Source organism: Cyrtonyx montezumae, unplaced genomic scaffold (assembly GCF_038088225.1).
Source record: "Cyrtonyx montezumae isolate F1298 unplaced genomic scaffold, pur_monq_1.0 scaffold_14, whole genome shotgun sequence".
NCBI lineage: Eukaryota > Metazoa > Chordata > Aves > Galliformes > Odontophoridae > Cyrtonyx > Cyrtonyx montezumae.
Window position 1 is genome coordinate 10,929,525 of NW_027071870.1, and position 15,500 is coordinate 10,945,024.

General features: G+C 39.2%; 1 protein-coding gene across 7 annotated transcripts in view; it reads right to left on the reverse strand.

Moving 5' to 3' along the window:
* ARHGAP12 (Rho GTPase activating protein 12) overlaps positions 1–15,500 on the reverse strand; it is a 73,633-nt gene that overhangs the window by 15,751 nt on the left and 42,382 nt on the right. For 6 of the 7 annotated variants that reach the window (XM_065731464.1, XM_065731463.1, XM_065731461.1 and 3 more), the window contains 4 exons: positions 14,229–14,354; positions 11,597–11,671; positions 9,317–9,378; positions 8,062–8,143 (listed from right to left, as the gene is read on the reverse strand). In XM_065731464.1, the coding sequence (XP_065587536.1) occupies positions 8,062–8,143; positions 9,317–9,378; positions 11,597–11,671; positions 14,229–14,354 (345 nt within the window). The remainder of the gene's footprint in view (positions 1–8,061; positions 8,144–9,316; positions 9,379–11,596; positions 11,672–14,228; positions 14,355–15,500) is intronic. The other variant, XM_065731458.1, reaches the window with a different exon arrangement.

Here is a 15,500-nt window from a genome sequence, read left to right on the forward strand (position 1 = left end):
TTTGCTGTGGTTGTTTTTTGAAGCCCCATCACTAGCATCTGTCAGTACGTATTATAGCCCATTCACAACAAAAGCGAAAAGCCTTTAACATACTGAAAGAATTGAAAGAGAGGGGAGTGAAATCCACTATTCCCCTTATAGAAAGTAGTATTTTAAAGAATAACGTATACAAATCATATGCCTTCCACACACATGGGTTCATTGGACAGAAAGAGAAAAGGCAGCTGCCTCACTTTTAGCATGAAGTTAACTGAAAAAGCCTACAGTCACTGCCTTCTTACAAAAAATAATAATAAAAGTAGAGCTCTGGTAATCATAAGTTCATAAGTTCATAAGTTCATAAGTTCATAAGGTTGGAAAGGACCTATAAGATCATCTAGTCCAACCATCCTCCTATCACTATCTCTACCCAACTACTAAATTAAGTCCTTTAGCACCTCATCTAAACGCTTCTTGAACAGCGCTAGGGATGGTGCCTCAACCACCTCCCTAGGCAGGCCATTCCAGTGCCTGACCACTCTTTCAGAAAAGAAATGCTTCCTGAGGTCTAATCTAAATCTTCCCTGGCGCAACTTGTGGCCATTCCCTCTTGTCCTGTCATTACTTATCAGGGAGAAGAGGCCTACCCCCTCCTCACCACAACCCCCCTTCAGGAAGTGGTAGAGTGCAATAAGGTCTCCTCTGAGCCTCCTCTTCTCCAGACTAAACAATCCCAGCTCCCTCAGCCGCTCCTCATAAGACTTGTGCTCCAGGCCCCTCACCAGTTTTGTTGCCCTTCTCTGAACACGCTCCAGGGCCTCAATGTCCTTCTTGTAGTGAGGGGCCCAAAACTGAACACAGTACTCGAGGTGCGGCCGTACCAGAGCTGAGTACAGGGGGATGATCACCTCCCTGCTCCTGCTGGCTACACTATTTCTAATACAGGCCAGGATGCTGTTGGCCTTCTTAGCCACCTGGGCACACTGCCGGCTCATGTTGAGCCGAGCATCAACCAACACCCCCAGGTCCTTTTCCTCTCCACATTCTTCAAGCCATTCTGCCCCAAGCCTATAGCATTGCATGGGGTTATTGTGGCCAAAGTGCAGGACCCGGCACTTGGTCTTATTGAACCTCATCCCATTTTGCTCAGCCCAGCTGTTCAGCCTATCCAAATCCCTCTGAAGGGCCTCCCTACCCTCAGGCAGTTTGACACATCCTCCCAGCTTTGTGTCATCTGCAAACTTACTGAGGGTACACTCAATTCCCTCGTCTAGGTCATCAATAAAGATATTAAACAAGATGGGCCCCAAAACTGACCCTTGGGGGACACCACTCGTAACAGGACACCAGCTGGACTTAACTCCATTAACCACTACCCTCTGGGCACGGCCCTCCAGCCAGTTCTCCACCCAGAGAAGAGTGAACCTGTCCACACCACGGGCTGCCAGTTTCCTTAGGAGAATACTGTGGGAGACCGTGTCAAAGGCCTTGCTGAAGTCCAGGTAGACTACATCAACAGCCTTTCCCTCATCTACCTGTCTGGTCACCCAGTCATAGAAGGAGATGAGGTTGGACAAGCACGACCTGCCCCTGGTGAACCCGTGCTGGCTGGGTCTGATCCCTTTATTGCCATGCACGTGTCGTGTGATCTCCCTCAATAACATCTGTTCCATAACTTTCCCTGATACCGAGGTCAGGCTGACAGGCCTGTAGTTCCCCGGGTCTTCCTTACGGCCTTTCTTGAAGATGGGAGTCACATCGGCAAGCCTCCAATCTTGTGGGACCTCTCCAGATAACCAGGAATGCTGATAGATGGCAGAAAGTGGCTCGGCAATCACCTCTGCTAGCTCCCTCAGCACCCTTGGGTGGATCCCATCTGGCCCCATGGACTTGTGGGAGTTCAGATGGAGGAGAAGATCTCTGACCGTCTCTGCTTGAATCACAGGGGGTGCATTATGCACCCCGTCCCAGACTTCCAGGTCAGGGCAAGTACCATTTGGATAACTGTCCTGTTTATTAAAGACAGATGTGAAGAAGGCATTGAGAACCTCAGCCTTTTCCTTATCATCTGTGGTTATATTGCCTGCCTCGTTGAGTAAAGGAGGGAAATTTTCCTTAGTTTTTCTCCTGCTGTTAATATATTTGTAAAAGGGTTTCCTGTTCTCCTTTACAGCAGTAGCCAGCCTAATTTCAAGCTGGGCTTTAGCATTTCTAATTTTCTGCCTGCAGATCTTGGCCAGTTCTCTGTAGTCACCCCAAGTAGCCTGACCCATCTTCCAGAGGACATAGACTCTCCTTTTCTCTCGGAGTCTCAACAAAAGATCCCGGTTCATCCACACTGGTCTTTTGCTCCTCCGGCTTGACTTACAGGACTCCGGGACTGCCTGCTCCTGTGCCTTTAAGATTTCCATCTTGAAGAGCATCCAGGCTTCCTGGACCCCTTTACCCTTCAGGAGCAAGTCCCAAGGGACCCTTGCAACAAGTGTCCTGAACAGGTCAAAGTCTGCCCTCTGGAAGTCCAAGGTAATAGTTTTGCTAGTCACCCTCTTGACGGCACCCAGAATAGCAAACTCCACCATTTCATGGTCACTCTGGCCAAGACAATCTCCAACCTTCACATCCCCTACTAGTCCTTCCCTGTTAGTGAAAAGTAGGTCAAGCAAGGCATCTCCCCTGGTAGGCTCTTGCACCAGCTGAGTCAGGAAGCAATCATCCACACATTCTAGAAATCTCAAGGACTGCTTCCTCTGCGCAGTATTGTATTTCCAGCATATATCAGGGAAGTTGAAGTCCCCCATGAGAACGAGTGCTGGCCATCGTGCAACATCTACGAGTTGTTTATAGAACATCTCATCTATTTCTTCATCCTGACTAGGTGGTCTGTAACAGACCCCCACCACGATGTCACTCCTAAGGACTATCCCCCTGATCCTAATCCATAGACACTCTACTTTGTCATTTCCGACCACTAGTTCTTCAACATCAAAACACTCTTTGATATAGAGAGCTATGCCACCACCCTTTCTTCCCTGTCTATCCCTTCTGAAGAGCTTGTAGCCATCAATCCCAGTATTCCAGTCATGGGAGAGGTCCCACCATGTTTCTGTAATAGCTACAAGGTCATAGTTAGCCTGCCTCACAATGGCTTCCAGCTCTTCTTGTTTATTGCCCATGCTGCGTGCATTGGTATAGATGCACTTCAGCTGAGATATCTGCCTCACCCCTTTTTCCAGCACAGCCTCCTTAGGCGCTTTACTGGAGAGCCCTGTTTTATCCCCTTCCCCCGTCACAGCTAGTTTAAAGCTCTCTCAATGAGTCCAGCTAGCTCCTGTGCTAGGATTCGTTTCCCCCTTTGGGATAGGTGTGTCCCATCAACAGATAACAGGCCAGGAGCCGAGTAAACTGTCCCATGGTCAAAAAACCCAAAGTGTCTATCTCTACACCAACCTCTCAGCCAGTTATTCATCACTTGTGTTTTCCTAGCCCATTCTGTGTCCTTCACCGCCCCAGAAGGTATGGAAGCAAACACCACTTGTGCTCCCACCCCTTGAACTAATCGCCCTAATCCCCTAAAATCTCTTTTCATAGTTCGCAGACTTCTCTGAGATATTTCATTGCAGTCTGCCTGAACTACTAGTAATGGGTAGTAGTCGGTGGGGCGAATCAAGTCCGGGAGTCTTCTAGTAATGTCCCTGATTCGAGCCCCAGGGAGACAGCACACTTCCCTGCGGTTTGGGTCTGGTCTGCAAATGGGGCCCTCAGTTCCCTTTAGAAGGGAGCCACCCACTACGATCACCTTCCTTTCTTTCTTAGTAGCGGCAGTCTCAATGCACGGAGGTGACTGCCTTGCCATTGGTGACCTCCTGCGGGAATCTTCCTGCACTTCACCCCTTATCACCTCTTCAACTTCCAAAGCTGCAAACCTATTGCTTAGGGGTATCTGGGGGCACTGGGGAGGCAGAGGGGGAGATCGCCCACGGCACCGAGTAGGGACTCTCTGCCAGCCCTCCCCATCCCTCAGATATCCCCCTTCTGCCCTACGGGGACAGGTCAGGGAGTCCACCAGAAACTGTGGGGGATCTCCCTGGTACCTTTCTCTCTGGCACTCTAGGGAGTTACTCCACCAGTCAATCTCCCTCTCACAGTCCCTGATGGCCCTCAGTCTCTCAACCTCCTCCTTCAATTCAACCACCATGTTAAGCAGATCTTCCACCTGCTCACACCTTGCACAGGAGAACTGCTTAGCACCCTCATCTAGTAGTAGCAGGCTCTGACACTCCTTGCAACCAGAGACCTGTGTAGCCACACTTCTAGGCAGACCTTCTGTCTGGGTCGCCACAGCCTTCTTAAGGCAAGCCCTCTGTCTTGTAGAGACCATGACAGAAAAAAAAATAAAAACAAAGAAGCGAAAAAAAAATTGAGAGTAAATAAATAAATAATGGTTTATAATAATATATATATAGATATGAATTGTAATGTGATACTTCGCAATCAAAGAAGTCTAATATTTTCAAGAATCTTAACTAAACCCAAAGTATTTAGCACTCTCCATTCTGCAGGGAACACAGGAGAGAAGAAGAGATAGCAACATAGTTTTAGTGACCACAATTATTATAGTCTCTAAAACGTCAAAGAAATGATACATTCTTTTGCTTTAAACTGCTCTCTCTATATATATATGTATATATATACACACACACATACATATTCTCTTTACTGTGAAAGCTTCAGTTTAGATGAGGTGCTAAGGGATTTGATTTAGTAGTTGGGTAGGGATAGTGATAGGAGGATGGTTGGACTAGATGATCTTGTAGGTCCTTTCCAACCTTATGAACCTATGAACCTATAAGTTTAATTCTGGTTAAATTAATAATCAGCACTAAGGCATTACAAACTACTTATATAGCCAGTCAACCCTGCCCATTCCTTCTAACAAGAGCCTTAACTTCTCTATCACATTAGCTACCAACATTTTATCAGTTTCCAATAAAGAGTACTTCCAAGGTTGGCATTTACACTTCAAAATATAGCTAATACAGATGCTTAAATTACACATAAAAGTAGTCCTACAAATTTACATCAGCTTTCTGTATGCAGTATATATAGCCAGAACATCCTTGAGCTCTTTTCATTTCAGGTTTGTCTTTTTTTTTTTCCTTGAATGCGTAATATTTACATTTTTATTTCAGTTATAACTGAAATTAACCACAGCATCATGTACATCACTGCATCAAAGGCACCACAGGAACCTTAAAAACAGTCTGAAGTAGTTCTGTTAAAAAAATTAGACATAGTACCTGTTAAAAAAAAACACGACTATATCATGCTGTGTGTTAGTTAAGATATTTAGTGGTTCAAACATCAGGTAAATTTGGGATTATAATTCTGGCACTAATGAACCAGATGATCCTCATACTTCATCCCATTAAAACAATTACTGTATTATTGCAATACACTTTGGTTAATTTGTATCTTTAAAACAAAAAAAAAATTGAAAAATAGCAAACAATATATAAGTTGTTATTTGAGGTGATAAAAGTTAACAAACCTTGGGAAAGTTTAGATTTACTGTGAAGATTAGTGGCAAACAGCCTTACAGTGACAAGAGGCATGCAACAAGAACACATACACTGATAGCTGAAACTTGGGCAGAGTTTACATAGGTGACAGCAGGTCGACGACTGAGAGCGTTTTTCCAAGAAGAAAGCAGCGAGAGCAAGAGCTCAGGGATTGAGCCCCCTTGGCAAAATGACTTGATGAGAAAAAGGAAGAAAAGTGATGAAGTCACAAAACAATGCACAAAAAATGATATGGTTACATCAATTACTAGACCACTGCTAAACAAACATTCTTCCATTGAGGTGAAGCGGAAATGTAATTCTTCTCTCATGTCATACAGACTTGACTTTACTCAATACAGACACTGATAAAGATCAAAGCTTCTGACAAGAGAGGAGGAATTTTTAATAATCCCCCAAAAACCTTGTGCACAATGTTCCAAAAGGATATGTGTTGAGTAAGCCAAATGCAAACACACACAGCTGATGCACTCCCTTGACATTCTCAACTTAATTATAAGTAACCAGTAGTACCAACAGAATAGTTGTGCATACTGTCAGGTACTCAGTAGTTTCACGCAGAAATATTCTTACTATATAGTGACCATGATATTTTTGCTGCACTGAAATTATCAAAAAAATTGGTAACTTTTTTTTTCCCCTCTAGAAGACTGTTTGCAAGGTGTAGCACAACACAAGTCTCCTCCCTAAACAAGCAGAGTTGCATGGCTGTCTTTTACAGACAGTTCAGTCTGGCGTATGTCCATTTGTAACCATATCATACATTCAGGAACAGTGATGTAATAAAAATAGTTAACGTTCTGGCTTTGTTTTGCTTTTTTCCATCAATTGCAAAATTTGGATTAAGAGTATTAAGAAGTTTTTAGAATAAAAAAAAATAGTGTTCTTTGTGCACAGAGACAAAACACCAAACCTCATCCCTGAATGGCTGGGAATTTTCCAGTTCATGAAGTAGGATGACAAAAATGAGCTTGACTGAACAATAGACAGTGACTGAATGGGATGAAGGAAGACAACAGAGCAAGTTTTATAGCTTTCCAAATACTAGCACTTTCTGCTTTGAAACTCACCCTTAAAGATTCTCCAGTAATTCTTCAACGTATTTTGTTACAGAAGTTAATATATGAAAAAGTAGTTCACAAGTTGTTTTTTTTATTATTTCTCTCAGTTGTGAGTAATACTAACTATATTTACTTAGCATCCCCATGTTTACAGGTGGGAAAGTCAGTAACTTCCAGATGTACATGTTTCTGTTAATTTTTCTGTGCTTGACCCTCTGATGTGCATTGTATTCCCTCCCCCTCCCCACACTCAGTATGGGCAGACCTCCTTAGGTCACAGCATCCTCTTCCTACAACAAATGGTGCAATTCACCTTATCTCATGCCTCTAAGACTTATTTTTTTTTCTTCCCTTCTGTTTTCCATCTGTTTGACCACCTTGTCTAACTTCACTATTTCCATTCCCTATTATCCCTGATGTTTTTATTCACACAGCTTTACCCACTTTCCTCCAACCATCCCTTCTACAGCAACAAAACAGCAGGAAAAAAAACAAACTCAATGATTTAGAAAAGAATGGTCAATATCAATGTGCTGCCCCAAAAGAACTGTAGGAGGAGAAAGTGAGTCAAGTAGAAATATGAGCAAAGCACAGAGTACAGCAGTAAGATGAAATTTTGTTGGAATGAGCATAATAATACCTTGAAATAACCAACACTACATCTGACCTCTCTTTAGCTATTATAGGAGATCTACATTCATTTTTAATATCAAACCTCTAAAAGTGGGTAAGTAACCCATAGGCAACGAACCATTTTTATACTGATTAATGTAGGAATGTAGCAGGATAAATACAACTATAATGCTATTAAATTAGAAATTTTATAAAAATTGAATAATTGTTGCCATTGTTTTCAGTGTGATGTTTTTCTTTCAAAAGAGATGCAAATACTTATCACACATTATGTGGACATCACTAAACAGTAAGACAACACTACAAGAACACTCTCTTGCAACTTCAAAGTATTGCTGCCTACCAGCTTCAGAAGTCCCTTTCATCTATATTATTATTTAAATATTCCCATGCAACAAGTCTCCAAGTGTCAGATTATTTTTTAAAGTTACATGTACCACAGGATTGCCTGGATTCTAGGAAAAATATCAAGAGCAGTACAACAGAACTGTTTAGACAAACACAAGTAAGAAACAGAAATAGCAAAAACAAAAAAAATGAAAGTTACTAGAGATCTGAATACCTCTTTATTTCTTACTACATGTATTTATACTTCAGAAACACTTCTACATCTGGTTATCACTTCATTCTGCACTAAAATTATTTTTCTGGTATCCTTCCCTGACTCTCCATCCCATATATAAACGTTTTGTTTTTGTAAATGGTGCATACATGCTGGTACTCAAGACCAATAAATAACAGGGTTTTAATTTGCTGCACTTTATGATATTAACACTTAGAAGAAGGCAAGGCCTTGCTCCAGAGCTTACCCAGCCAGTTCCACTTCCTTGGGTTTTAGTGAACAGCAGTGATGAACCTTGTAATACCGCCCAGGATGACATCCAATTCTTTCTGTAAGAATTTGTAAACAAAATATAATAAATTGACTATAAAGGCAGACATTAAAGTGGTGTTGCCCAGCTGACCTGCATGTTAATATACTTAACCATATACATTGCCATTAGTGCCATCAGCAAGTCTTAACTGCTTGCACATTTGCAGAAGGGAACATATGTTAATTGTCCCAGCCTGACCATCAAAATCTAAATCAAACAAACCTAATTAGTAGTGGAAGCAGCTCACCAGAAGGAATGCCATACAATTATAATTTCCAAAGGGCTAATCTGGAATGCTCAGCCTACTGTGTACTAAGGAGATTATGCCAAAGTACTGCATAATTCTGAAACTGACTGATCACATCTAACTGGGATGGAAGTGTCCCACTTTTATGCAATAAGCTCATTTACACCAGCAACAAAATATTTGTTACATATCCAAAAAATATAGAACAGGAACAAATCAGTTCTTTAGCTGTCTGACAATTTTTGTGCCAGAAAATCTGCCCTGAGGTTGAAAAAAATAAAAAGCTTTACAAGTCTTAACAATCCATTCCCACTGCCTAAACACGAATTACTATTGAACAGCTCTCAAAGTGACCGGTCACGTTGCATCCTTCTGTAAAGCAGCCCAATAATCCAGATCAATGATTCCAAACAGATTTGACCTAAGCGATGAGAGTATAGCACACCAGCAGCAGCTTGCATGGGCTACCATCTACACCTCCTTCCTACCAAACTCTTAGGAGCAGCTCTGAGGAACCAAGCAGGAGATCAGTTCTGCTGCCCACCTGCCCTGCACCTAGGTTAAAGGGTCTCTGAGAGATCAGCCGTGTGCTAACAATTTAATCCTTGAGAAAATAATGCTTCATGTACGAATGTTCTGAAATGTTGATTGGACACACACAGTACTAGGCCTAAGAAAATCCCTTTCAAAGAATTCAAGGTAAAAAAGTAAATCAAAATTAAATCTGAGGAAAGAATACATTTAGACAGTATTTAATACTGATTCTGCAAACACTAGAATTAAGTTAGATCAGTTGGTTTTACATTAAGGTTTATAATGCAGATTGCCTGCCTGTGAAACAAAGAAAGGAAATTAGAAATTAGGTCATTAATCATGTATAGGTATGCCAACATTTATAGATAAAATATCTTGCCCATGTACTGCTAAAAGTTCAAGACCTACCGAACTTTCTTTCCATTTTCTGTAATTTTCGTCACATTCAATAATCCATACTTCTCCTGACCCTGCAAGATGGAGTAAGACAAACTTAAACAAATGGGCTTTTACTGCTGTCACATCACCAAATTCAATCCCCACAAATAATCAACTTCGGGCAACAAGTCATTTTTGCCAGTGTCACAACTTCAAGAAAATGTCATAAGTATATTTAAACATGCAGTGATCAGTAAAACCAAGATGTTCCTGGGAAATAGTATTGTATATGAATTACTGTTAAGAAGGTATAAAGTTTTCCTTCTTCAGAGCCTAGGTTCTTTACAATAGAAAAAAAAAGCTTAAAAATGTTATGGTACAATACAGTGGAAATATTAAACACGGATATATTGATTTGTATAACAGTAACTCTGTGTTTGTGTCTTTTACTGAAAAAAGAGATCTGACAAACAACCTAAATTCTTTGAATTCTTCCAACTCATGTTAAAGTAATTGTGTATTTTAAATAAATCATGCCTCAACTGCATAAAAATATTAATATATTAGTTTTCAAAACAGATGAGCAAAACATTTGATGTCCTATTTTTTCCTAACCCCAAGTAAAAGATTAGAATTGTTAGCTACTTAATTACATACTGTGGATGAAAATCATTTATATTTGTATGCCACTATAAATTTGGAGATCCAAAAGTGAATGGCAGAGAATGAACAACACCGAATAAGAAAGGTACACTCAAGTTACAAAGGGGTGAATATTTCTAGTTTCTGTGCAAGAATAAGAAAATAAGGCTTGTTTGAAAAAAAAAATAGTGCATGATAAAAATGAAATTGTCAATGTGCACTATTCTCAAAATGAACTAAGAAATTCTACCACCAACAGTCACTGCACCTTTGTCCCACTAGTTCTTGTCTTTTTCTGAATCAGTTCCTTTCAGTTATAGCTCTTAATAATTCACAATATAAGAAGTAATCTTAGTTGAAAAAAATTTAAAAAAAGATCTGCATTAGCTTTATCATAACAAAATTGACCTCAATTTTAGACCCAACGAAATGAGTAAGTATTTAGAGGAGAATGACAGAGAGAATATCTCAAAATTTAAGTAGACCACAGAATACAGTATAGAAGAAGAAAATTTGACTCTGACAACATCTTCATCAGAGACACAGATCTGAATTTAATGAATCTTATAAGTTTTTATTCACGTTTTATGCAGTCCACATTAAATACAAAGATAGCATTTATCTGGCAATTCATACATTGTTTTGATCCATTAGTAATTGCTTGTCTTAATCTCTACTGCGTCAGAGTGCTTTCCCAGGCCAGTGAAAATATACATTGTTTTCCAAAACTAGGATTTCACTGACTGAGTAATCTCTGCTCACATTCTCAAATATTCTGTGGTATTAAAAAAATTGCACATGGAACCAGTAGTAATCTTCCAGAAAAGAACTACTTGGGAAGCATACCACAATGCCTTACTCAACAACAACACTAGAGGGTACTAATGAGAAAATTATGGTAATATTTAACTGGGGGGGGGGGGGATGAGAGCAGTCTAAATAACAAAACACAAAAATTCAACTTTTTTTGGTAATATTAATTTTGAGAGACAACTAAAGAAAACAGACCTTTTTTTCCAACTGCTTAAAACTAGTAGTGAGTTCTGCTACAAAATCTAATATTTCAAGAGCAAGTAAATGTTCACATTTAAACAACCAAGGCAAAAAAAACAACAACACTGTTTAGCATTTGTAATATGTCTTTAGCAAGTTTAAGTTTCCCTGCTGCTATTTACCCTATGAAAGCAAAAAAAAAAAAAAAAAAAAAAAACCAACCAATTTATGTAAGGCTCTCCTGATTCCTACATCTTTTCAAGGAGATGAAAATAAGTGAAAAATAAATACATCAGATCATACAAGCTACTACTGACTAATGAGGATGATAAACACAGTGGATACAGAAAGTTTATTTCTGCTTGTAAGCTTCCAGGTTGCTAGGTGTGAAGGCATGACTTGGAGAAAAAAAAAAAGTCAGTCCTATGTAGTTTGACATAACTAAGCTAAACATTCACTGTGGAATAACCCACAGTCACAAAGCTGTTTTCTGTTTTTAAATCAAATGTATCTTTTTTTTTTAAAGCACAGTTGGATGCAATACACTCCTTTTATAACGTTATTCATTTTATCCCATCATTTTCCTCAATAAATAATAATCAAGTTTACTGTCAGTTATCTAATCATGAATAGCATGTTTCTATATCTACTTATTTAAACAACTTCCATACTGACTGTGGCTTGATGCTTCGGTGAAGAAGGAGAGGACTCATTTTCAGGAAAACTGGCCTTAGAAGAACTTGACGATTCCTACAGGATTTAAATAATCAGTATAAGTTATCCTTTCTCACAATTCTTTATTATTATTAAAAAATAAAGCCTTTTTCACCCCCTAACAGCACACCCTCCAACCTCCCCCCAACTCCCACAAAAAATACATTTTAATGCATTTGTGATATTCTGAAATACTTGTATTATAAACTTGCTTAACTAAACAACGTTCTTGCAATACTTACCAGCCCAATCAAACCAGATTATTAAGCATGAACCCATTTGAAAAAAAATAATAATACATACTTTTATCAGCCTAAAGCAAAGCTTTCATCCATAATAAGGAGCAGATTTTTTTGTATGACTGCAATCAAACTATGAAGTATGTTTGTAACACAAACATACTACAGGACACCACATGGAAAACAACATCTGAAGAACAAACTACGCTTCTACATGGTCAATAAATTTAAGACCAGCACCATAAATAGTTACACATGCAGAAAAAGCATACACTTCCTCTGTTAAATTCTGTGAGTCATGACAGTTCATTTCTTTATAGTAAAATACTGAAAATTTCTAGAGATTTGCATTCTACTTTTAAACTAGACATTAATGAAGGATCAAAAGAAAATTAACACATGTCTGAAAAGAAGAAAAATGCTGGAACCAAAAAGGCATGTGTGTTTCTTCTGAAGCACTGACTGCCCTGCACAAATATACCCCGTGAAAATCCAGAAAAGAATTTCAAAAAGATGATAAGCAGCATTTGGTCTTTGTTACTTCCTATGTGTTTCTCCCCCTCCTCCCTTTTAATTCTCTTGATAGTTCTCCCTAATTCTGAGCTTCCATTTGAACAAAAGCATTTGTTTTTTCCCTACACACCTGCACTTTAAAATCCATCTGCCTACAAAAGCAGCACTTCGACTCTACCATTGCATTGTTTTAAAAAAATCTTCTTTTAAAAGTACAGTGAACATTTTTATTTATTTCCAACAGAAGTGTTCACACCTGTGAAATGTAGACTTCATATGAAGCTAGGAGACTCCTTTTGGCTTTGATTTTGCAGGTATCCATATGGCCATTCAAACAAAGCTGACAATGCAGATGATACAGAAAGATGCATAAGAGAAACAGGGAGGATGAAGGAGAACAATGGGACCTCGGAACTGCTAAAACTAAACTGATGCATCTAGATGCAGAGTGTGCAGTTGTCAGCCAAGCATGATCCCTGGGTCCTCAGCACTAAGTACGACTTACTCTAAACTGACAGCTCCAGCATTTAAAATCAAATCTAGTCTAGGGAGCTGATTTGGCAGGGGGTTGGACTCCATGATCTCTGCAGGTCCCTTCCAACCCCTACATTTCTGTGATTCTGTGAATCTAATAAATTCTATTCTGAAGAACTAAGTCAACTCATGGTAACTCCATGGTCGTTCTCCATACTCCCAAAACTACACAAATGTAATTTAATTTCTCCATGTATCCTTACAAACAGGAAGTTTACAAGCCAGTTTGCTGCCATCTTACTGTCAGTAGCCTGTGCTAACACTTCAGCATTAAGAAGCATTTCAGTTTCCACAAATCTTGGGTCCAGCTGCTGTGAAGTTACAGAAATCAGCAAGTCATTCATTCCCTCTACAACATCAATTTCAGTTCCTCTCTGCTTACATCAGCTCTCCTCAAGCACTGGTAGAATGTCACAGTGTAGTAAGTAGGAATGGCTGTGACAGAAATCAGACAGAAGACAGACAGGCAGAGGAAAAACAATGGAGAGCTTTTGCCCCATGTTTGCTCAAACAGCATCTGTTAATTGATAGTCCCAACCAGACTACCAAGAACGTGCCACAAAAAATACACAGAAAACAGCTTCTGTTACTACTGTTTCAGCTCTGTTCGACCAAACTCCCAGCTCAGCTCTGGAGGCAAACTAAAACAAAACATTTTAGCACTTTTGGAATTGTGCTCTGCCCTTCAACAACAACAACATTACAACCCTGCTATAATCAAGCACAACTTTTCCTCTTTGCACATTACAATGGAGACAGCAGAACTGTCATTAAAGGGTTTAGTTCACTACATAACACCGCTATTTATACCTTTAATTTAGAATTTTTAGCTTAGCAAGCGCAAGTTTTGTTTCATCTCTATGAATACTTCAGTTACTTCTCTGCCATATTTAAAATGGATTCATGCTTGGTGTTTCCTACCACTAAAATATTCAGACAAGAAATATCAATATTCCTTACATGGCAACCTTGCCCGCATTCACAATTCCTAAATTTAAAACCTGACTACATCCCACAGCCTGAACTGAATTCCAGGAACTTCCCAATTAGAAGCAAAATGACTATAAACACCAGAGTCTGAATTAATGCTAGCTAAGATATTTCAAGGCTAACAAGAATAAGGCTACCACTGACAAAGAAACAACAAAAAAATTATCAAACAGTCCTTGGATTCTCTGAATGTTATCAAAGCAATACAATGAAACATAGAAACAAGACTTCAGAAATTTATACGTGGCAGTTTCTTTTAAATACTTCACAAATCAAAAACAGTTCACATTGCAGCATGCTGCTTAACTTGCTCCTACCTTATCGTTGGTGTCCAACACAATTGTGCTGTGCCTCCATTTTGTTAAAACTATTGGTTCTTGTAGCCTCCTGTCCAGACTCCTACTCTTTATTATATCCCTTTGCTGCTGTGGTGAAGCATTATACTAAAGAAAAGAAAAATCAAACTATAAGTAGGATCTAACTCACACAAAAAAGGCCTACATCTTTACAATACAAACTTTCAGATTCCTGATTTCATCCAAGTGTGTGCAAACAACCTTTTTTAAATTTTAATCTGCAGAACTGTCCTGTCTGCTGTAGTCCTCTATAGAAAGATGTTTGATTTTCTTGGACAAAAGCTTACCTGCAACCAACTGGCATATCAAGAACCAGCATGGCAAAAGGATAAATATAAGATTTGAATATACAAGTCTTCATATTTCACTGACAATAAAAACCACCTGTCAAGTCTTACATAAGACAAGGATAACCCTGCTATTCTACAGCAAGCCATGCAGATTAAGAATGTTTAACTGAATATATTTCTATTTGACCCAAACGTTTCCTACGCTTAAGAGAGTAGACACTAAGTGAGGACTTCCTTTTTCAGAAAAAGGACAACCACTACTGTTAAGGGGATTTACTATTGTGCAACATACCTAAGTGCAGAAAGCAAGTATTTAGCAGGAAATAATTTTAAAACTTGGCAAAGTTTTAAACACAAGGAAGACAGAAGATTTACATTCTGATAAATCCAAGGCAATGGCATCCAGAGATGAACAGGTTCAGAGAATATGAAGGCCATGAGAAGGATCCAGCATTCAACTTCAGCTTTGCAGCATACATGCAAGTAGCAGAGCCATTTAAAATCAACATCACCGAGACAGCATTATAAAGAACTATAAAAATATTTCAAGCAAAGTTTAACACTGAAAATACAAACAAGAAAAAACTACATAAGATTTCCTTGCTTTTTACAAAGTCACTAACAAACTCAATTCTCTCTTTTCAGTGTTAGAAGACTGAAATCTATATCCAGAAGCAAAAGGATGTGTGACATATAAAGGACTAGAGTCAACTGAGTAAAATGTAACACAGGAAAGTCAAATACTCAAAAAAGGCAAAAACTATCCTTGACACCACACTGAATTTTACAGTTTTGCTACTGTTTTACTACTGCAAACTCAGAGCCTCAGGTCTTCAAAGATGGTAACACATACTGACAAAGCACAGAAAGACTACAGTTGAATAACAAATGCCAAATTCAAGCTGAATAACATAAAGTTAAACTTAGTGCCAAAATAACTAAC